At 36.4% G+C, this 22,011-nt stretch overlaps 1 protein-coding gene across 2 annotated transcripts in view; it reads right to left on the minus strand.

The window, feature by feature from the left end:
- The window catches only part of NOC3L (NOC3 like DNA replication regulator), a 43,238-nt gene extending 21,492 nt beyond the window's left edge, over positions 1 to 21,746 (minus strand). Inside the window, exons 1-12 of one of the 2 annotated variants that reach the window (XM_044662639.1) lie at positions 21,664 to 21,746; positions 20,180 to 20,391; positions 19,029 to 19,032; positions 16,294 to 16,418; positions 15,614 to 15,771; positions 15,485 to 15,535; positions 14,302 to 14,432; positions 12,932 to 13,093; positions 9,476 to 9,569; positions 3,708 to 3,883; positions 2,198 to 2,326; positions 862 to 993 (exon numbers count right to left, since the gene is read on the minus strand). In XM_044662639.1, coding sequence (XP_044518574.1) covers positions 862 to 993; positions 2,198 to 2,326; positions 3,708 to 3,883; positions 9,476 to 9,569; positions 12,932 to 13,093; positions 14,302 to 14,432; positions 15,485 to 15,535; positions 15,614 to 15,771; positions 16,294 to 16,418; positions 19,029 to 19,032; positions 20,180 to 20,391; positions 21,664 to 21,672 — 1,383 coding nt within the window. In that variant the 5' untranslated portion in view covers positions 21,673 to 21,746. The remainder of the gene's footprint in view (positions 1 to 861; positions 994 to 2,197; positions 2,327 to 3,707; positions 3,884 to 9,475; positions 9,570 to 12,931; positions 13,094 to 14,301; positions 14,433 to 15,484; positions 15,536 to 15,613; positions 15,772 to 16,293; positions 16,419 to 19,028; positions 19,033 to 20,179; positions 20,392 to 21,663) is intronic. The other variant, XM_044662638.1, reaches the window with a different exon arrangement.
- Positions 21,747 to 22,011: the final 265 nt, after the last annotated feature.

The raw sequence follows: 22,011 nt of genomic DNA on the forward strand, positions 1-22,011 counted from the left end.
GAGGGCACAGAGTCAGTAAGTATGACATGGATGACAATCCAGCAAGAGACTAACCAGAACACAGGACAAGGATTTAATTAGATTCAGGTCACTGGTAATTTTAGAGAGCAGTCTCAAATGAGCAAATAAGGTCAGGACGAATTTGTTTACTAAATATTACACAGCTATCAAACCCTAAGCACAACTCTGATTGTGACTCCCCTTCTAAAAATTCTAGTGGCTTCCTGTCCCCTCCAGGATCAAATAAACTCCTCTATTTAGTGATTAATGTTTTTTATACAACTTCCCTTTCCAGTTATTTACTGCACATTACTACTTTATCTTCCCCCAACACTTCAGTTCAACCTCAATGGCCTTTCTCATTATTTCTCATGCATAGCACTCCCATTTCCCACTTCCATGCCTTTTCAATAGCTGCCCCCTCCTCACTTCCTGCCTCATAGAATATTTGCTTTACTTCAGGGTTCAGCTCAAAAGCTTCCTTTTAAATGGTGTCTTTCCTTACCCTAGCCCCTTCACACTGCCTCCAACTAGCTTCCACAAGCGAATATCTGGAATCTATTTTATAGATCCACATCCACATATATGCATGATATCTCTTTCAGCTAAACTGTCAGCTTCTTGAAAACAAGGACCATGATCACGAGTATTCCCATTTCCAGCCCTCAGGAGCTCCTGGCCCCAAAAAAGCTTTTAATAAATGCTTTCTTACTGACTGCCTAACAATGATCTCTGCAAGTAGGTCTGATAACATACCTACTTGTAAGAACTGAGTAAGGATTCTTCAAATCTTAGATGATCTTTCTATGGTTCTTCAAGTCAAATATAACACCCAGTAAAAGAGGAGAAAAGAAATCAGACCTTCCTTTGCATTCTTGAAAGAGATTTTCTCTTCTCCTTATAAGACATGAACTTTCTTGGTGCATTAATGTCTTCTGTGTCTTTTTTCACCTCTATTTCTTTGATTCTTAGATACAGGAACGACTTTAACAACTAATGAGTAAAAAAAAAACACACAGATGTAGAAAATCTGACACAACAGAAGAAATCCTCCAACAAGAATTATTTTACTAAAACACTGCCACTTTTATCTTCAACTTGAAACTTTTTTTCATTTCCCACAAGTCTTTTTTGGGAAATACCTAATAAAAGGGTGTGTGGTCAGAGAAATGAAAAGATAGGAATGAGTAGATAATTTAAATGGGACCAACCTGGAAAAAGTTATTAGGGGAAGGGGGACCCTTATGTCTTTTAAAAATCTATTTGCAAGATGCGAACAGTGATAACCCACATTTCAACTTTTATTCCTACATGTTCTCAATAAAAATGGCCTTGGGAACTTGGAACAGCATTATTAAGTAAAAGTTAATATTTGTTTCATTAATGAGTCATCACAAGAAAACATTACTAACAGTTCATATTTGAGTACTGCAAAAATAATTTGGAGTCCAAAATAAAAAAAAACAAAATAGACTACTCTTTCGTCTAGAAAACCATACATAGCAGAAAGGCAACAATGCCAGGAACAAATAGTCATGAATTTCAGTAGCGATTCCAAAATATAAACTTCTAAGTACATTAAGAGTATTTCTGATTAGGGGACTATCCAATTAGACTTCTCAAGAGAAGATCTAAAAGGATAAACTTTAACCTTTAAGAAACTGAAGCTCAGACAAGATATGCTGATGACACAGGAAGGACTGGAATTCAAACCTAATTCCTCTTTAAATTCAATGCTCTTTCAATTGTACTCCAATGTCTTCTCCTGATTATTTACCACTACTATAACTCTCTAATGAAAAAGGCCTAAATTATGTTCATGCCTAGTTTAAAAAAACAAGAAAACAAAAAAAAACAAAACCCTCAACTTTTATCCCCAATAAAGACTGAGTTTTCTTTCACTGGATTTGTAAAAGACAGTATGATGGAATCAGGAAGATCTGGGCTCCAGTCGATCTAGTTAGTCACTTGGTTTCTTCTCAGTGCCCTAGGTAGCCAGCAGGTAGTAAGTACAACATTAGTGGCAAGTTACCATGAAATTACAAATCCAGAAACTTCACCTTCAAAAAGTTTAAGCATAATGACAATAGCCTACAATTTGTATCAGGAAAAACAGGGTGTGAAGAATATTTCAATGATAAAACATGCTTCTGCAAGCAGAAAATGAATCCAAGTAGGATAGAAAATAAATCTTTACCTCTGGCCTAACAACATAATTCTGGCTCTTTACAAAACCAGATATCACTTTAATGACACCAAGAGAAGCATGACCCAGTTTATCTTGTTTAAAGAGCTTCTGTACTGCTTCACAACACATTTCAGAAATCTGAAACACAAAGCACAGTACAAAGTTACATGTAATTAAATTTGAAAGGAACTGATTAACTTAGGAAAAATGTTTGCAGAAAATTTCTCAATTCTCATATCCAAGATATAGAAGAATTGATTCTAATTTTACAAAATAAGAGCAACTGTCTAACAGATTAGTAAATGGATATGAACAGGTAGTTTTCAAAGGAAGAAATTTAAGATATCAACAACCATGTGAAAAAATGTTCCAAATAATGAATAATTTAAAAAATTTAAATTAAAAACAACTATCAGATTAACAAAAAGGACAAAAGCAGAAAACTAAAGCTGCTGGAAGACTACAGGAACAGTACATTAATAAAATTACTTGTGAAGGTGTGAAATGGGCTAGCTATTCTGGAAAGCAACTTGGAATTATATCCAAATTGACAATTGTCATGGCCATTATCATCATCATCATCATCTACTACTACTATTATTACTAGTACTACTACTACCTATAATCCAAAGAGATCAAAAGAAAAGGGACCTTTGTGTAATCAAATACTTAAAATAGTTTGGTTTTTGGTGACTTTTTTTTTTTTTTTGACTGCAAACTAAAAGGATTCTCATATAATTGGGAATGGCTAAACTTATGGTATATGAAAGTAACACAGCATTAACAAGATATAAAAAAGGACAAAAGGGACAGCTTTCAGAAAACATGGGAAGATTTATTATGAATTGATGCAAAGTGAGGTGAGAAGAACCAAGGAACCAATTTTAAAAATAACATCAATGTAAAGACAGTTTTGAAGAATTTAAGAATACTAATGAAAAACAAGAGTTAATCACAATTCCAGAGGACTGATGATCAAGTGGGCTGACATTCTCCTGACAGAAATGTGAGAGACTCAAAACAAAGTAATGAGACATACATTTTTGGATATGGTCAATATAGGATTATTTTGCTTGACCGTAGATATTTATTTCAAAAAATTTCTTCCCCCTCACTGGGAAAGCAATTGAGAGGGATGAGGAAACATTTTTCCTCCCCCTCAAAAAAAAATTTAAAAAAGGAAGAAAAGAGGATCAGTAAAGCATTTTTTTTCTAGAGAACAGAAAGAATCACTAGTACTACTACTACCTATAACCCATTGTGTATTGGATATATGGAAGTACTTGTTTTACTGTTTAAGATCAGAATTTTAAAAAATTTTAAAAGAAAAATCAAACTACATGCAAAAAAAGAATCTTTGTAAAGAAATGAAACTGAGGGTTTGCTAATTTTTTTTTCCATCTAACCTGGAAAGAAGTAGTATTAGGCACAGGAATAGAAACAAGATAATAATTTTGGTAATTCTGGAATGATTGTTTTTAAACACTTTCTAACAAAATGAACATTTAGACATACGTACCAGTTTTGACTTGTCATTCATAAGAGGGACAATCAATACAATAATATTATTGTGGAAGTTAAAATGAGGGAGTGCTACCAACAGTTCGCATAAGCTCTTCACAGCAACCTCTGCCAGACCTTTATATGCCTTTAAGGAGACAACATTACTTTTCTTCAGTTTTCTTTGCTTCCAATCTAATCAAAAGACAACTTCTGTTATTTGAATTGCCTTTAGTCAAAACCCAAACTAGTCATAATGCTTCCCCCCACAACGTTATTTTTATAAGACCCTCCCCATCAGAGCTTGTATTCAAACACCCTATGGGACAAATTGGCTTGTTCAGCATCTCTTCAAATACCTCTTTTAATATACATACTGGAGCATTTAAAGGTTTACAAATGTTATTTAATTATATATAATCCACCACATTTCTCATGTGACTATCCTCAGCTTTTATTCCAATTCTAAGAAGGAAATTTCATTTTTTTCTTAACAGACTATACTGGCTTTTTCCCTAATTAATAACTTTTCGGTGATTTCAGAATCATTTCCCAATATAATTTCAAGTCCTTCCTCATAAAAGAAAAATTTGGATAAATGTTTAACTGATAAAACCACAGTATTTATAAGACTGCACACCTAAAGTTTCACCCTACCTCTCTAGGAGAAAGGTATATTTTCTCTTTTCAAAGAGATAACTTTTAATAAATGGAAGTAAAGAGCATTTTAGTCTTCTAACCTACTCTATCAAATTAAATCAAAATGTCAAATTCTTTGAAACTTTAAACTGAAATATAAATGTCAATTATTTTAAAAGACAATAATAATTGCGGCAGTAAAGTACCCCTAGTTACTTCTCCATCTAAAATATCACATTCATATAGAACACTTCCACCCAGAATCCTGCCTTCCTGCTTGTCTCAGGTCACTTTTTAGTTAACTATTAAGGGGGTGAAAAGATAAAAGGGGGATGAGATGTGCAGATTTTTTCCCCAAAGTCCACCCCCCCACCCCCCCACCCCCGCTTCACTCTCAATCTCTCCTGGCTTTCTCTTCCCTGGCAGTACAGTAACCCATTATATCAGCTGCAATGCAGCACACTCAGAGTTGGCTCAGCTACCACATTAGCAGGATAAGAGAATCTCAGGGAATTAAAAAAAAACAGAAACGTTAGGGTGGTTTACAAGTATACGGTCTCATATTAGATAACGAGGCTAGTTAGACTGCATTCAGTCTAATTCAATGCTTACATTTCTGTGGTCCCTTCCTGGTGCTCCCTTATTTATTTTTCCAACAGATCCTTAGTAAGCACCTACTTTTTACAGAGCACAATGCTCAACATTAGATGAGACACAAAATTAATTACAACATTTCTAGCCCTCCCTTGAGGCCACTCAGAATCTCAACTCAGGTTAAGGATTCTTTCTATCCTTGACCAACTTTTACCACAGTCACAGGCTGAATGAACAAAGATATCACTGGAGAAGTTAGGTCTTTTTCTTTCTGGCTTTGTCTTCACTCTAACACTGCTTTCTTTATCAGTGTTTCCTGGGCTTTGCCCAAATTACCCTTTTTCCCAGTTATGCAGATCTCCCTGATTCTTTCTTTATTCTCCTGAGCCGAGATGCTCATCTCTATCAGTACACCCTGGGACTCTACAAGTTCTCCTTCTCTGTCTTCACATTTCAGATCAGCCTATTAGTAACAACATCATATTGCTGATGTATAACGGTAAGATTTAAATTAATATTAATAACTCCAAGTATTATTTTTATAAAGTTTACTAATAATCACTTGAAGTAAAAGAAATTAAAAAAAAATAGAAGTTCAAAGCCTAATATTCTAACTGAAGTATGACCATGTGTGTAAATTCTCCTGCCTGGCTGAAAGCCAGCTTCAGCAGTCTCGTTCAGGGAAAAGAGAGAGGGGGCAGGGTCACACTAAAACTTTATCCTCCATAGGATTACACAGCGTAAGCATGCAAATGGGATGCTGGGTAATCAAGTCCTGGGGAACAAATTCTATACACACAATACCAAGCCAGTAAACTAAAATCTACTGGCTTTTGTCTTTAGTCTCAAACTACTTCATCCTATCTTCTACGTACTTCTCCACATCACTGTGAGGCAGAAAAGATAAACACAGAGCACCTGCAGTCATAACAGCAGGGTTCAAATCCTAGCTCTGCCACTTACTTGTTTGACCTGGGGCAAGCCCAATTCTTCCTCTGGTTCTCAAAAAGAGAAGGAAAGGATTAGACTGATAACCTCTAAGGTCTCTCCAAGCTCAAAATCTATACTCCTATGATGAATTAATATTGGATAAAGCCAAGAGTATGGCTACATCCTGTGTTATTGTCAAGCTGACAAATACTGCCATCCCACAAACTTTTAATAATCTCATACAGAAGGATACCAAACTCGTACTGCTAGCCTCCTTGCACCTCTCCCATTCTTGACAACTTATCAGTCATTTATTGGTTCTGTCTAAGATGAACCACAATGAGAAAGGCTGGAAGCAGAATTAGCTACAATAATTCAGGCATTTAGAAAAACAGCGATATAGAATCCTAAGTAAATCCACATTTACTTCCTGACAGAAGCCCCTATCTTTATTAAACTGAAATTTATCAACTAGTTTTCAAGGTACCTTCTTAATGCCTCTTTAACCCTGATATCATTACCGTTTCCAGGTACCTTTCCTTATAGACAAATCAATCTGTCAACTAGCCCCCAAATCTTGTAAGATAAGACACTTCCATGTCTCTCTATGACTATACATCATATTTTGCCTTCCATCTTCAATTCTTTTCTACCACTCATTTCCACAGAAATCTTTTCCAATTAAACTTGTAGTCTTCCCTTTCAGCTAAAATTGCCATTAACACAGTTTCTATTCTACTATAGTTATCTATAATTCATGTTACTTTTCTTTTCAAATTGCTTCGTGTGTATATTCTGTTCCATCAGCTAGAATGTAATCCTCCAAAGCAGGTATCAAAAAAGCTGCCCACAAAACTCATGAGAATAGCTTGAATCAGATTAAAATGCAATTGGGAAATGATTAACAAAATAAATAAAAGTGCACTATAACAAATATTTGTGGATAAATACAAGGCCCAGAGAAATTATTTCTGTTTAAGTTTAACACCATTACTCCAAAGGCCAGAGATATCCCTTGTGAGTCATATACCCATAAAAACCTCTACAGAGGCAAGCCTATTAACAAAATTCCAATTACTAGCATGATTCGAGTGTTTATAAATAAGAACCACAAAAGTGAAATAACTTGGTAAATTGGGGAAAAAAAAAAAAGCTTAACACCTATCTCTAGGGGGGCAACTGGGTGGCTAAGTGGATTGAGAGCCTGACTCAGACTGAGACAGAAGGTGTTAGGTTCAAATCTGGCCTCAGACACTTCCTATCTGTGTCCCCGGGCAAGTCTCTTAACCCCCACTGCCTAGCCCTTACCGCTCCTCTTCTGCCTTGAAACCAATACATTGATTCAAAGATGGAAGGTAATTGTATGTCAGCTAAGGGAGGTTAGGGGGGTTTGGAGGAGAGGGAAAGAACATGAAATATGTAACTAGGGGAAAATATTCAAAATTTAAATTAAAAAAAAAATAAAGATGGAAGGTAAAGGTTAAAAAAAACTATCTCTAGCAATATATTTGGCCTGAAGAGACATAGTGCATCTATGCCCATTTATATAACACTCAAATTTAAAAAGCTAATTGCCACCACTCTACTGTCATCTAGCAGTAAAATCCAGGAGTACGTTAACCAGGTGCTCATAAAGTATGGTGCCAAGCTCTATTTTAAGAGGACCTTAGGAAGTGCTAGTTAGCAAACACAAAAAAGTCCAGTCCCTCAGGACATAAGAGGGATCATAGATTTAGAGACAGAAGGAATCTGAGCAGGTCATCATATCCAACCCCCTCCTTTTAGAGATGAGGAAACTAAGGCACAAAAAGGTCAAGCAACTTATCCAGAGTCACATAGCAATTAAATGTCACAATAATGGCTAACATTTCTATATTAGTTATGTAATAAAAAGGTAATAAAGAAAAGGTAAATAGGGTGTTTTGGTCCTTTGGTGGGAAAGGAGGGTGCAATAGTGGATTGAGGTGGTAAGGAGAGATGTAAGGGAATGGCTGAGTTAGGGAAATAGAGGACAAGGCAGTATAAGGAACGGTAAGGGAGATGATGAGGTAATTATGGGAGGCAGCTGCAACAGGGAGACACTCAGACTAGAGACAAAGGTTACTGGGGAGGAAGGCTGGACTCTTCCAGGGAAAATGGTATTTCTACAGACACAAACGTTAGGGCAGACAGAAGTGGTTTGAATCTGACTAGAGGGCTTTCTAGTCAGTTTCTCAAGTCCACAAAGAAGGAGTCCCAAGGCTCTTCCCTGTTAGTGAAACTAAAAGGTTTCCAGGAGGAAGTATAGAGACAACTACTTCCTCCCAAAATGGACACTCCCAGCTTCCCTCAGGAAAATAAAGAGAATAATTCCTTCCCTCCTTCAACCCTCGCTTATCGTCGAGCCAATGATTTAGAAAAGGGTTTGATTTGGTAATGTGGGATTTATTAAAGTTTCAAGGTTGATTATAAGGAGAGAGGAGTTCAAGGTTTCCCTAACAGCCGCTAGGGAGAAGCTCAAGGAGGGGGAGGGTCACAGGAAGGGCTTGGACTGAGAGAGAGCTGCTCTCTCTCAGCCAGGGAAGTTTGGCTGCCCTTGAGGTTAGGGAGTACTAAAACAATAAAGCAGGGGGATAGGTTGTTTCAAGGGTAAGCCCTACTTATCTATGGGGAACTAAATCCTGAAAGCCTAATTGCTACAACTCAAAAATCCACCCTTCTCCCAAAGCCCACAGGAAAATCAGGAAGGTAATAGGTGAATGGAATAGGGAAGGTCAGGGAAGGTCCAGAGAAGTTAGCTAAGCTCCAAATATCCAAAGACAAAAGCACGGATTCAAGGCAAGGTTTCAACTCGAAGGCAGAGCCCAGTTCGCCCCTCCGCTCTTCACAAGCTTCTGGGACCAACTGACCTTTGTCAGAGTTCTAAAGCTGGCGAACTGCCAGAAGTTCTACAATTAGGTTTTGCAAGGGTAAATGCCTTGATTGCATCTCTGCATTACACTTACTATATGCCAGGCACTGTGCTAGATACTTCAGAATTATCTCATTTGATTCTCACAATAACTATTCAAGGCAAGAGTGATTATTATTAATATTTTGAAGATGAGGAAATTGAGGCAGGCAAAAGTTAAGTGATCTGCCCAAGGTCATACAGCTAGTGTCTGAGGCCATATTTTTAACTCAGGTCTTCCTGACACTAGATCCACTATTCCACATTGTCTCTATAAGGGATAATATTTTATATGTCCTATGTGCTCCTCTAATAGCCTGTCCTTTTCCTCCAAAACTCTCCAGCACAAGAACCTATTCATAATACAGGACAACAAGGCCCACAATTGCTATTCCCAAATAACCAAGGCTTGCCAGTCAAGAGTTAAGTTCAATCCAAGTGTGTTAAATTAAAGCAATGAACAAAGGTCATGTCTTCTTCCTTTCCCATCGATGCCCAAAGACTCTCCTAAAGAGATTTCCTCTAGGAAGTAGGAAAAAAAAAAAGAATTTGATAGGAAAATTCACCCTAGTCACTAACTCATAATGAAATTCTCAAGTATTCATTATAAACATTTGTGGTTCAAGTAATTCTTTTTTCCTCCTGAAACAAAATAACTGAGAAAATCCAACAATAGCATAAAAAAATCATTTTACCTTTAATTGTTTGTTCCAGATTTTCCAAATAAAATTTATATTGGCTTACTAGGCCTTCTTCAAATTCTCTTAGTTTTTGGGTTTCTTTTCGGACCTGCAAGAACATAAAAATTCACTTTTCAAAGCCAAAGTATTCCAATCTGCAAATATCACAACTAAAACACAAACGGCAAAATTGAGGTTTTTGCAAAAACACTTAAAATTTTTTTCCAAATTAAGTAGTATTGATAGTTTACATTTATATGGCACCCTTATACATGGAACTTTCTACATGACATCACAGAAAAATGGATTATCATCATCCAAAAATGGGCAGTGTTATTCAGCTAATAAGTGATAGGGCCAGAAATAGAACCAGGTTTTTTCAGTCCACAGCCTTCCTTCTATACTACACTATAATAAAGACTGTTTGTCTTTTATAGCTGGTATACATGAAGATCATCACAGAGTTCATACAGTTGACACGGAGAGCGCCAAAATACACAGTAACATTCCATTATTTACAAACTGTAAGAACCATGAATGCTTTTTTAAGATATGTTTGCTTAAAAACTCATTTATAATCACACCAAAGATTATAAGTAAATCCACATTTACTTCCTGACAGAAGCATTATAGGCCTCTAAGATTCAACAGAAACATCCAAAAGTTCCAGTAGATGGGGCTATTACAAGAAGGGTAAAATGAGATTCCCTTTTCCAACTCATCCTTCAATTTCAACCACCAGTTTGTCTTCACTCTCTTAAATGGCTATAAGTCTGGATATGAGTTATAATTTTTATATTTGTTCTTACTTTTAAGAGCAAGCTGTTACTACAAGAAAGGAAAAATATACTTAAAAAGAACTGAATTTAGAAATAAAATGGATATAATCTGGCTTCAGACACTTCCTAGCTGTGTGGCCCTGGGCAAGTCAGTTAACCCCATTGCCTAGCCCTTACCACTCTTCTGCCTTGGAGCCAATACACAGTATTGATTCCAAGAAGAAGGATAAGGGCTTTAATTTAAATAAATAAACAAACAACCGAATAAATAAATAAATGAGCGGATGAATGGATAAATAAATAAATAAGTGGGTGGGCGAATGAATAAATAAAGAAGAAATAAAATGGATGAAATATTTTTAGATGATATAAATATGGTAGAAAAAAAATCCTAACATCGTGACCAAAAACGTAATGGAAACACTGAAGTCACAGGATACAATACTAACCCAGAAACATCATGTTCATTTTTATTTACTAGTAATAAAAATTAAAAATATTAAAACCTCACTTAAAAGAAATATACTGAAAATTAATCACAGAGGCCTTGCATAAAGATTATAGACATAGAATCAGACTAATGAACCTAAATGAGCTAAGGGGCATTTAATGTTCATGGATAGGTTGGATTAATATAGTAAAATGACCAACAGTAAAATGATAGGTTTATGGTAAATAGAAACTTGGGAAAAATGTTTTTGGGAAAATTGCCGGCAATTTGGCAAGAAAGGTATATGGACCTAGATTCATACCAAATACTCTAGTAAATTCCACTAGATGAGAAATCAACCAAAGGAAAAAACAAAAAACGAAGTCTCCTAGAAAAGATGAAATGAAATAGAATTATTTAACAATTATGAGGGATGGTAATTTTTTTTAGTCCAACAAATGGAAGGAATTAATGGGGCAAGAGAAGTTTATTTTATCATACTACATTAAAACATATTTTTGCATAGCAAAAAAGCAGTATAATTAAAAGAAAAAACAGTAAGAGAAAAGTATTTATGAAAAATGAGTTGTAAAAGTTCGGTATCTAAAATGCAGAAAGGATCATTCCCCAATAGATAAATGATTATAAATATAAGGTATTAATAGCTACATGTGCTAGAGAAAATACCAACCCAAGAAACTAGATTTCCATTTCTCCCCAAAAAGAAAAAGTAAGGGTCACTATTCAGAATTTCACTTCATGAATCACTCTGCTATAATACATCTACACTGTATGTGAAAGGACTAAATAGCTGGCTTGTGGTCATTTTCTTTTTTTTTTTTTTAATTTTTTTTTTTTAACCCTTGTACTTCGGTGTATTGTCTCATAGGTGGAAGATTGGTAAGGGTGGGCAATGGGGGTCAAGTGACTTGCCCAGGGTCACACAGCTGGGAAGTGGCTGAGGCCGGGTTTGAACCTAGGACCTCCTGTCTCTAGGCCTGACTCTCACTCCACTGAGCTACCCAGCTGCCCCCTTTGTGGTCATTTTCTTAAGCAAATCCTGAAAGATATGAGGAAAAATAATGTTATGCTGAATCACTTATAATTAATATTACTCTGCAATCCAGCCAATTTTTTAGTTTAGCTCACAATACAGTCTCTAAAGGAATGAGTGAATAGTATAAAAAGGGAAGCAGGAAATGGGTTGCAAAAAGGTAAGGGAAGGAGTTTTACAAAAGTCAGTTGGCTTATGGCCCTCACCAACACAGGTTAAACCGGATCACAGGTCTTCAGAGCAATTAGGAACACTTTCAATATGTAGGAAAAACTGTTGAATCTCAAGTATTGAAGGGTTTCTCCAGACAGGAACACCAGATTTGTTATCTTTGGCTTCAGGGGATAGGAAACCAAACCTCTTCAGCTTTCAGAGCTAGAGAGGAAGTTCCAGCTCCCAACCATCCAAGGGACAGAAGTCTAAGAGCCTCTCCTGACCATTGGTGCTCCTTCTTTATCTACTGTGTTCCAGAATCAGGCATCATCTATTCCTGGTATGAGACCGGCTTTTTCATAACTCCTTCCCTTACCTTCTTGCAACCCATTTCCTGCTTCCCTTCTTATAGTAGCATGATCACTCTTAGCCCCCTGGGGCTCTTGCTCCATCTTGGGGGATAATAAGAGACAAATTTCCAGTGCTCCTCTTCTTGGTTAAAATTAGGAGTGATCTGGTATCTATAGGGAAATCAAATTGGGCTGTACCTTCCTTCTTTCCAATCTATTCTGTAGTCACTAATCCTTTTCTATATGCCCAAGACACCCAGATTGGCAGAGCTTAAAGTCAAACTGTTTCTTGACCTCCATTCAGAGCTCTTCCTCTTGAATGACACTGTCTTTTGTTTTTCTTGCCAAGACTGCTAGAGGAAGTTAGGCCCCCTAAAGCAATTAACACTCTTTAGTTGCCAGAAAGGGATCTGATCACCCACACCTGAAGACCAACTCACCTTTCCTAGATATAGCCAATTATGACATTCTTAACTGCCTAGAATACTGAATCCCAATAAGGGGGGGCTTTCCTGTTCCTTCAGAGTCACTGGCTTTTTAACTAAGTTGGCCAGTGGGATCCACTGTAGTAAGTTTACAAGTCACTGAATAAACTATTATGTTGCCCTGGAGGAAACTGAGTCTCAGCCATTATTGCTATTTTACTTGCCACAGGATTCTTTATAAGCTATATATGAGTCTAGTTTGGACAACTTGTAACAATACCTTAGATGCCTTTTCTGTTTCTGTTAGCGGTCGAATTTTGTAGGAAGGAGTAATGTCTTTAAATAACTCCATCAGAGAAATCATCACCAATTTCCGTATAATGACAGCTACATTAGGATCCTGTTCCATAAGCATGGCACGCAATTCTTTCAACTTTTTAATCTGTTAAAGAAATAGCATGTGGAATTAAAAAACAGATCACAACAAAGTAAGAGCAGCAAGCATTAGGCTGAAAAAGCCCAAAATCAAGCACTAAAATGGAAATACATCACAATGCTAAACCAACTTCAGGTATCCCTCCCATATCTTAACTATCTCCATTTCAGTTTAGCTATTATCATGGGTGAGCATATGAAATTAAACAAGAATTTTGGGGAAGGTTTGTGGAAGCTACAGATGACACATAAAGGTCAGCAACCACACAGAAAAAGTTGTAAAAATGCATAAAATAGTCTGTGACTAAATACTTAACACAAATTTTACAATAAAGTACCATAAAAATGCATAAAAGAAAAACCAGATGTCTTCTCCGGTATAAAAGGAGGGCTAAAAAGTTTTAATCGAATATTCCAGATCATGGCAAGGTGGCATGCCCCTAACCTCCACAATGTGGAAGGGATGCCTATACATATTTTAAAAGAATTACACTTACAATGGAAATCTGAAATCCTAAAATGTCAAAGAATACAAGAAAGCATTATTTTGTCAACAGATGTCTTCCTGAAAGTTTCTTCTTATATTACTTTTTGTAAATTGAATCATATTTTAAGTGTAAAGGATTCTATAGGTTAGTATTAAAATGAATACTGTAATGACTATTTCTGAAAAAGAAAACAAATCTACATTATAAAAAACACAAGCCTTGGTAAAATACTGTCCTAGAAACTGGAAGACTACAGTGGTGGTGCCACACTTTTTACCTGTGCCAATTATGGGTAATTCTCATAATGGTAAAACAGCAACGATAATTACAAGACCTACTTCACAGACTTATTATGAAGAAAAATGCTTTTTAGACCAAAAAAATTATAGTATATGATATTTGTATTAATTTAGTTACTTTGGAAGTTTGGGGGGAATTATATGTTGGGTTATCTTAAATACCTTGTATTGTTCAACCTTGCCTCAGCCTGCACAATATTATAAAATCATGTGTCCATTAACTATCTAGGATACCCAAAGAACCAAACCAAAAAATCAGCTTTCAAATAATAACTAATCCTTTACTATATACCCAAAAGATACCAATTCCTATTCAGGTCAAGTTAATATGATTTTGTATTTCATCTACAGGATCACATAGACTGAAAACATTCAGAGTTTGCAGCAGTTCTCTAGAAATAGTCTCTTAAGTATTTAATGCTATTTACATTAGACTCTGGATCAGATAAAATGGCAGATGCCAAGGCTGCAATATGTATTTTTTTCTCCTGTAGTTTCCTCCGCCTCTCAATTAAACGTTCTTCTGTGGTCAACTTTGGCATGGGATCCTCAGTAATCACTGAAACAAAATAATACTCATTAGAGAGAAAACCGGCAAAAAAGAATTACAAAATAATATTAAAGAAGTGCACTGTTAATACTTACAAGTACACATGGTACCATAAGTGAACCTAAGACATTTAATAAATGTTTAATAAAACTTTAATAAAACTTTCTCTCAAGAAAATGTAGAGGTAAGCATGATTTGTAATTATGCTATTTATTCATATGTGAAAGCCTGCTTCCAAAGAACTTTTAGGACATTTGAAAACAAATTAATTTGTTCTCTTAAAATTTTTAATCACTCTACCAGCACACTAATCATTTTAAGGTTTAGTCCTTTAAACAAAAGTATATTTCAACTAGTTCCAAAATAAACATTCATGAACTCCTCAATGGTTAGAGCCCAATTTTTACAAAATAAAATAAGTCTGAGTTCAATTAACCAGCATTTATTGGGCAAGTACTACTAATGCTGTGCTGGAACTGGCTCACATCAACAATATAAACTACTATTAAATTTGCACATTTCAAATGGCAACTATACTAGAAATGTCACTTGTTTAAAAGAATTGGTGTCAACCATATCAGAGCATATTTTCAAATCATTATAATACCTACTTTAAATGAAAGAGGCTTCAATAAAGAGTATTTGAAATTTAATTGTATTTTGTTCTGATGGGGCTAATTTTATGTTGGGATTTTAGAACAGCTAAGAAGTTTCTTAGCTATGTGACCTTGGGAAAGTCACTTAACTTAAATAGCCCTTATAACTCTATTGCTTGTAACCAAGAAAGACTTATGACAGAGAATGCCATCCACCTCCATAGAAAGAACTGTTGGAGTGAGATGGATGTGGATCAAAGAATACTACATTTCACATCAGTGTATTTATGGTTTTATTTTGAGGTTTTAGTTTTGTATGAGTGTGCTCTTACAGCAAAGGCCAATATGGAGGTGTGTTTTGCATGATAATAAAAATAATTAAAAAATTAAAAACTCATTGTGATACTTCCAGCTGGAACCAGAAATTTATTTTTAAATCAACAAAATATAAAGTCATTCAATTACCTTCCTCAACATCCATTTCTTCTTGCTCTTCCTCTTCATTAGTATCGACAACTGCATGTTAAAAAAAACTGTTAATAACTCAATATTATTAATAGCAAATTAAATATTATTGTTCAATAATTAGCTTACCTGGCTTCTCCCTGGTCTGTGGAATAATACCACACTTATCTTTGATAGGAAGCAAGTGAATTACTTCTTTTTCTGGCTCAGTCTGCAGTCGTCTTGGTACTTTTTCGTATTTGTCTATTATGCTCTCCTGCTTCCGTTTCTTGACATGAACAGGCTCACTGCATATTTTAGCAAAAATTACATTAAAAGAAAATTGAAAACCTTTTCTTTAGGTTATGGGAAAATAAGATAACATTAATATTAATTACATAAATATTTCTTAAGTACAAAGTCTACCCTTGACTTTTCCTGTTTTTCAATTTTAGATTCTAGTCAATCACTGATTAAATATTCAGTCTTAAATTATTGTGCTATGCACCACTGCAAATTCTATGGGTATTTATTTCTAGCTCTTTTCTACGCCTCTACTTGTTCTGCTTCTGGCTGTTCTAGCTTACCATTTCCTTCACCTGCCATATGAATAGCATTCTATCCTGTTCATTCTTCTCAACCATTCATTCAGATTTACTTCATTGTACACTAAACAATTTTGGTTTTTACTGTTCATCAGTTAAATTTAGATGGTACTATTTTCACAATTACTATATATATTTCTAAATATCTTGTCATCTTAGGGTCATAAATAACCTCAAAATCTTTCTTTAATTAAAATGCTCTGAATATTTTAAAAAAATACTTACCTAGAAGAAAGATCTCTAGTTAAGAATGATGGCATTTGACCTAAATCTTTCAGTAACTGCAAATCATCTTCATCCATCATATCCAAAGGAAGGTCTTCTTCTTCCTCCTCTGTTCTTTGAGCTATCTCAAAGGTATCAGAAACAGAAATGAATTATGGAAATAAAGCTCATTGCTATTGTAACTAGAACACAAATTTTGTGACTAAATCCAGTCTGTCCTATGAAAGGGAAAATCTTTAAATATTAGGCCAAAATTTAAATTTTCCTACTTTCCTCATTTAATTCTATCTCATCAAGAATCTTAAAGTTGGATGACAACACCATTTGTAAAATTCTACACAGTATGATGGCAGGAAATAATGAGCATTAGAGTATAAAAAAGTGACAAGGAAAGAAAAACTTTTTAGAAGTCTGGCAAGAAATCCAATGAGGAGTTTAGCCTTTAAACATTAGCCTGGGAGTTCCTTCCCTCACCCCAGTGCCAAGCACAGAGCAGACACTTAATAACCACTGATGGTCAAGGACATTTAAGAGTCAAAGTAAGAAGTTAGATAAACAATGAAAAAGACCATCAAAAGCACTAACGCAACTTTTTCTCTCCATAAGTAACAATAAACCCAGCATAATTGTATCAATATCCCAAAGCCTTGATTCATGATACAGGAACAAGACCTTTTAGAACCAGACCTGTTCAACATCAAGAAAGAATAGTGGAGTCAGAGACAATGACTCTACCTCTACAATGACACCCCCAATATGATATTCAAGGAAGCAGAAATTCAATTAAATAAAAGAAATAGGAAGCAAAGGATTCCAAATATACAGAAAGCAATGCATTCTAAAGATTCTGGGAGATTGATTCTCAGAGGATTTGAAAGAAAACAAATGCTTAGAAAAATCATGGACCTTCTTTCCACCAAAAACAGTGATCAAAAAGTATCCATAACTGGGGCAGCTGGGTAGCTCAGTGGATAGAGAGTCAGGCCTAGAGACGGGAGGTCTTAGGTTCAAATCCAGCCTCAGACACTTCCCAGCTATGTGACCCTGGGCAAGTCACTTGACCCCCATTGCCCACCCTTACCACTCTTCCTCCTAGGAGTCAATACACAGAAGTTAAGGGTTTAAAAATGTAAAAAAAAAATTTTTTTTAAAGTATCCAGAACTATTGTTGACTTTTCCATATCTACAACTACCTTGAGTATTATAAGATACGTGTTCAAGACATCCTTTGAAAGTATGAGGAATAGATAGGTTTCACAGCAAACATCTTCAAATATACACAATTGACTAAAAGGTGCAAAGAATACAATGTCCCACTTTATTTGATTCTGTAAAGCAAAAATGCCACCTTAAAGGCTCTCCTAGAATAAAATGAACAAAATGAAACTCCCTGAATGTTAAAAATCAGGTGAGAATGCTTTTAAGACACAAGGACTACTTTGACAACTATTGATTGCTAAAATCAAAGAGGCACAAACAGACAGATACATGCTCAGAGATCTTTGATACTGTCATGGAATAAGTACAAAATACAGTCCAAATAAGACTCTACATCAAGAGCAACATCTTCAGATGTTAATATTTTCAATTACTTTGGGATAACTGCTAAAACCTTTAGAATACTGCAAATCCTCTTAAATGATATGCAAAATAACCTCAGCCAAACTATAATCCAGATTATTGTGTGCACCTGTTTGTAGAGTTGGTTTATCAATACAAAAGCTTATCCCAGAAATAAATAGGAGGAAAAGCATAGGTTGAACTACCTTTAGCAAACTGCAGGGTGCTTTTAATGTCCCTAAGTTGCTAAAGTCATGCTGGTGAAGACATGGCACAGGTGCCCTGGCATGCCAGAGGGTGTTGCTCCATTACTCATTTCCACCCCGCCTAAGGTCATTTTTTTGCATGCCCCATCCTTCTGTCCAATAGACCAATGCAAGCACTTCCTCTCTCTGCTCTCTGGGGTAATGCAGGGGCTCACAGGTGGCCTGAAGGTGCGGCTTGAGCACTCCATCTCTAAAAGGTTCGCCAGTACTGCAATCTAAGTCATTGCTTTGTCAATATTCTTCCACTAAAAATATATGTCTGGTAATCATGAAACACCACAATCTTCAGAGAATTAAAGTTGTAGGTCATCCAAAGGGCAATAAAGAGGCAAATTGTGATCATGAGCTAACCGCAACATATTACCAATGAAAAATTGCACAGTGAGGGGTAGCTGGGTGGCTCAAAGGATAAAGAGTCAGGCCTAGAGATAGGAGGTCCTGGATTCAAATCTGACCTCAGACACTTTCTAGCTGTGTGACCCTGGGCAAGTCACTTAAACTCCATTGCTTAGCCCTTATCACTTTTCTGTCCTTTAAAAAAAAAAAAAAAAAGAAAGAAAGAAAAAGAAAAATTGCACAATGGTGGCACAAAAACATATGTGAGAAAGAAAAAAAATGATCAAAAAAGAAAGTGGGTCTGTCATACAAGAATAAAAGATAACTGTGTGCTCCACTAGCACCCATACAATGTGAAGAAACTTAAAAGAAGCCCCATCAGACTGAGCAGAGTCCTGTGGAGGGTTTGCAGTAAGAGATGGACAAGAATAGCATAAAATGAATGAGAAAATATGGATGAGTTACAATCTACATCTATGAAGGAAATATAAGATTGATGATATACAGACCCACTGAATTACTAAAGAACATAATTGTGGGAAGCCAATAAGAGAATAGATAAAAATATGAGACTCTTCTTTTGACCCCTTTTGTGATCCTTGTGATTTCTTATTGAAAAGTATTGTGGCCTTATTGAAAAGCTTTAAGTTCCTAGCAAACCTGAATTTAAGAGGTTAACACTCTCCCACTTTGGCCAGGAATGCAGCTGCCTGGTTCAGCCAAGGCCAAAACCTTAGCAGGGGCAATTCAACCCTGAGATAATATTCCCTGACTTGGCTTTCTGATAAGAACCCAGTCAAAATTCAGCCATGGCCTTGTTCTATTCTGAAGCCAATGAGACCTTTTGTGTTTTGATATGACATAATTTGTAACTTCTGTGCATCTGCAAAGTTTTGGGGGGGTTCTTTTGTGTGAAATGAATCTTGAAATATATATAATAAACTCCATGCTCCTGGAGACAGAGCTGGAAGCATGAGCTAAAAAAATCATCTCCTGTGTCCCATTATTTCCTTATCAACTAAGCAGTCCTTATCAGATTATCAGAGATAAAGATCTGGAGACAATATACTCAGAAAAAGCTTCTGAAGTATAAATTAGTTTTAATTTATAATTAACAATAATTATATATAAGATATATTATGTATAACAATAAATATAATTAACCTTTCCTTCAATATATGGTGACAGGTTCAATTAACCTGTCACCATGACCCTGTGTAAGTCTGAGAAGTTACACATTTTTTGTGTGTAACTACTATATATAATTAGTCAAAACTTACATAAGGATTGTGCATTTTTGTCTATAAACACTTAGAATACCTAGGAGGGGGATAGAGTGGCAGAATACAAAAAATTTAAGTAGGACATCTCATTCTGATCATTCTTAAAAATGTTTTTAACCCCAGACTTCTACCTGTATCCACTATGTTGAGTACCTGCTAACTCTATCTCCCTTGCTTTGAAATTTTTTCCAATCCTTGGAAAAGAACATTAATCACATCCTTATCATCAGTCTGGAAAACTGGCATACACAACAAAACAAATTGAAGTGAGTAAATTCAGTAGCTTGAGAACACCATGAAGAAAAATTCTGTTGTAGATATAACACATATGCATATATATGCATACATATACTGTACTACCTACTATAAGAATTGTTCATACCACCAACCCATTCAGAACATTTTAGAATAAATTAACACACAATTTTAATATTATCACACTTACCTCTATGTATTTGCTTTCCATCCTCCAATGGAACAGGCTTCTTAGATACAACATCTTTAACAGCTTGTCTAAGTTTCCTCTGTTCTTTTCGATATTTCTTGGCAGTACTCTGCTGTTTATATTGTTTATTTTTCAACTTGTTGTCAAGTTTGACTTTACTAGTTTTCAGAAGTTTCCGAAAGCTTGGGGCTCGCTTTTTGCTTTTTCGCTAGAAAATAACAGAAATAATTAATACATGCCAAAATTAATTTAGAGAAAATTTCATTTTTTAAGGATAGAGTTTTTTGAGTTTTTTTTTTTTTACATTAAATGATAGTTTTCATTAGAGTTGTTCTATTTTAAACATCCCACTTCTGCAGCTTTCACATAAGAGGTTGAAGAAAGCAGTATGAGTGGACAGAATTCTATACTGGGGAGGGGAAGTGAAGGGGGGAGTCATCTTCAGAAACTTACTAGTTGTGACCCTAAGTAAATCATCTAACTTCAATGAGTCTGAGTTTCTTCATTTGAAAAATGGATACAACAGTAGCTCCTCACAGAGTTGTCGTGAGGATCAAATAAGGGAATAGATATGAAGAATTTTTGCAAACCTTAAAGCATTATGTAAATACAATTCAACAAAAAGAATACAGTACAACTAAATGGCACCCAATACATTTAGAGACCACTCAATATCTATGGCCTTACTTTCCCCCTTTTTACCTTTTTCTTTTGTCCTGATACACAGGGCAAAATACTATTTAACTCTCCCATGTTTTAATATTTAGGAACGAATTAGTCATCACTTCTCTACCAATTAACACTTAAATTCACTTTCCAATTTACACATTACCTCAGAACTGGACTACTACAATAAAGAGTTAGCTGTCTCCCTCTCAAGTCTCTCCATACACTCAACAATCCTCCACTCGGCTGAAAAACTCAATTTTCTTTAAAGTTCAAGTCCGACCACGTCACCTTGCCCGTTCTCCTTTTGCCTAGAAGGAGCTAAGCGATTCCGTGAATAGAGTGCTGGGCCCGAAGTCAGGAAGACTTAAGTTTAAATCCTGCCTGAGATAATAGCTATGTGATCGTGGGCAAATTACTCAACTTCAACTTGCCTCAGTTCCCTCACCTGTGAAGTGACAGCATCTCTTTCTCCCAAGGTTGTGTACATTCAAATAATATTTGCAACTCTTACCCGGCTTCCCTAGATTCCCCTTAGCAATGTCTGGCACTTAGTAGGCTCTTAATAAACTAACTGACTCACAAGCCTTGGAGAGACACGTCTGGGAAGCAGGAGAACGCATATCTTACAAACATCCAGATCCTGCCTGAGACCCGGTCCCAGGGCTTTTAGCCCAGCATCCCGAGGTAGGTTCGGTCAGACAGACCCCGGCACAGCCGGGCACTGCCCCCTCGGTCAGCTCCGGACCGCTCATAACATCCGACTATTCCCGGTCTGGAGCCCCAGGGCCCGAGCTAGGACTCTCACACTTACCGCCTTCATCCTCGGACGTCTCCCGTTCTACAGTCGGTCCCGCGGAGAAGGAACCCAGGACGCGAAAGATACACGTGCGATTACAAACTACACTAGACACCCGGAAGACCAGGTAGCGTGATCTCAGGTCACAGCACGCCACTTCCTTCCCAAGATCTCGCCACAACCGGAAATAGCTAACGGGATCGAGCACCCATTTCCGCACCTGATGTTGGGAAGGGGTGGTGTTGGAAGGGGAGGGATGGCGGGCGTCCCCTGCTGACGGCAACCGGGATAGCATTCGCTGGAGGAGGTTCGGCGAGGGGAGAGCCTGTGCTTGGACCCGAGGGAATCCTTTGCCCGGATATC

This window comes from Gracilinanus agilis, chromosome 2 (genome assembly GCF_016433145.1).
Source record: "Gracilinanus agilis isolate LMUSP501 chromosome 2, AgileGrace, whole genome shotgun sequence".
Classification (NCBI taxonomy): Eukaryota; Metazoa; Chordata; class Mammalia; order Didelphimorphia; family Didelphidae; genus Gracilinanus; species Gracilinanus agilis.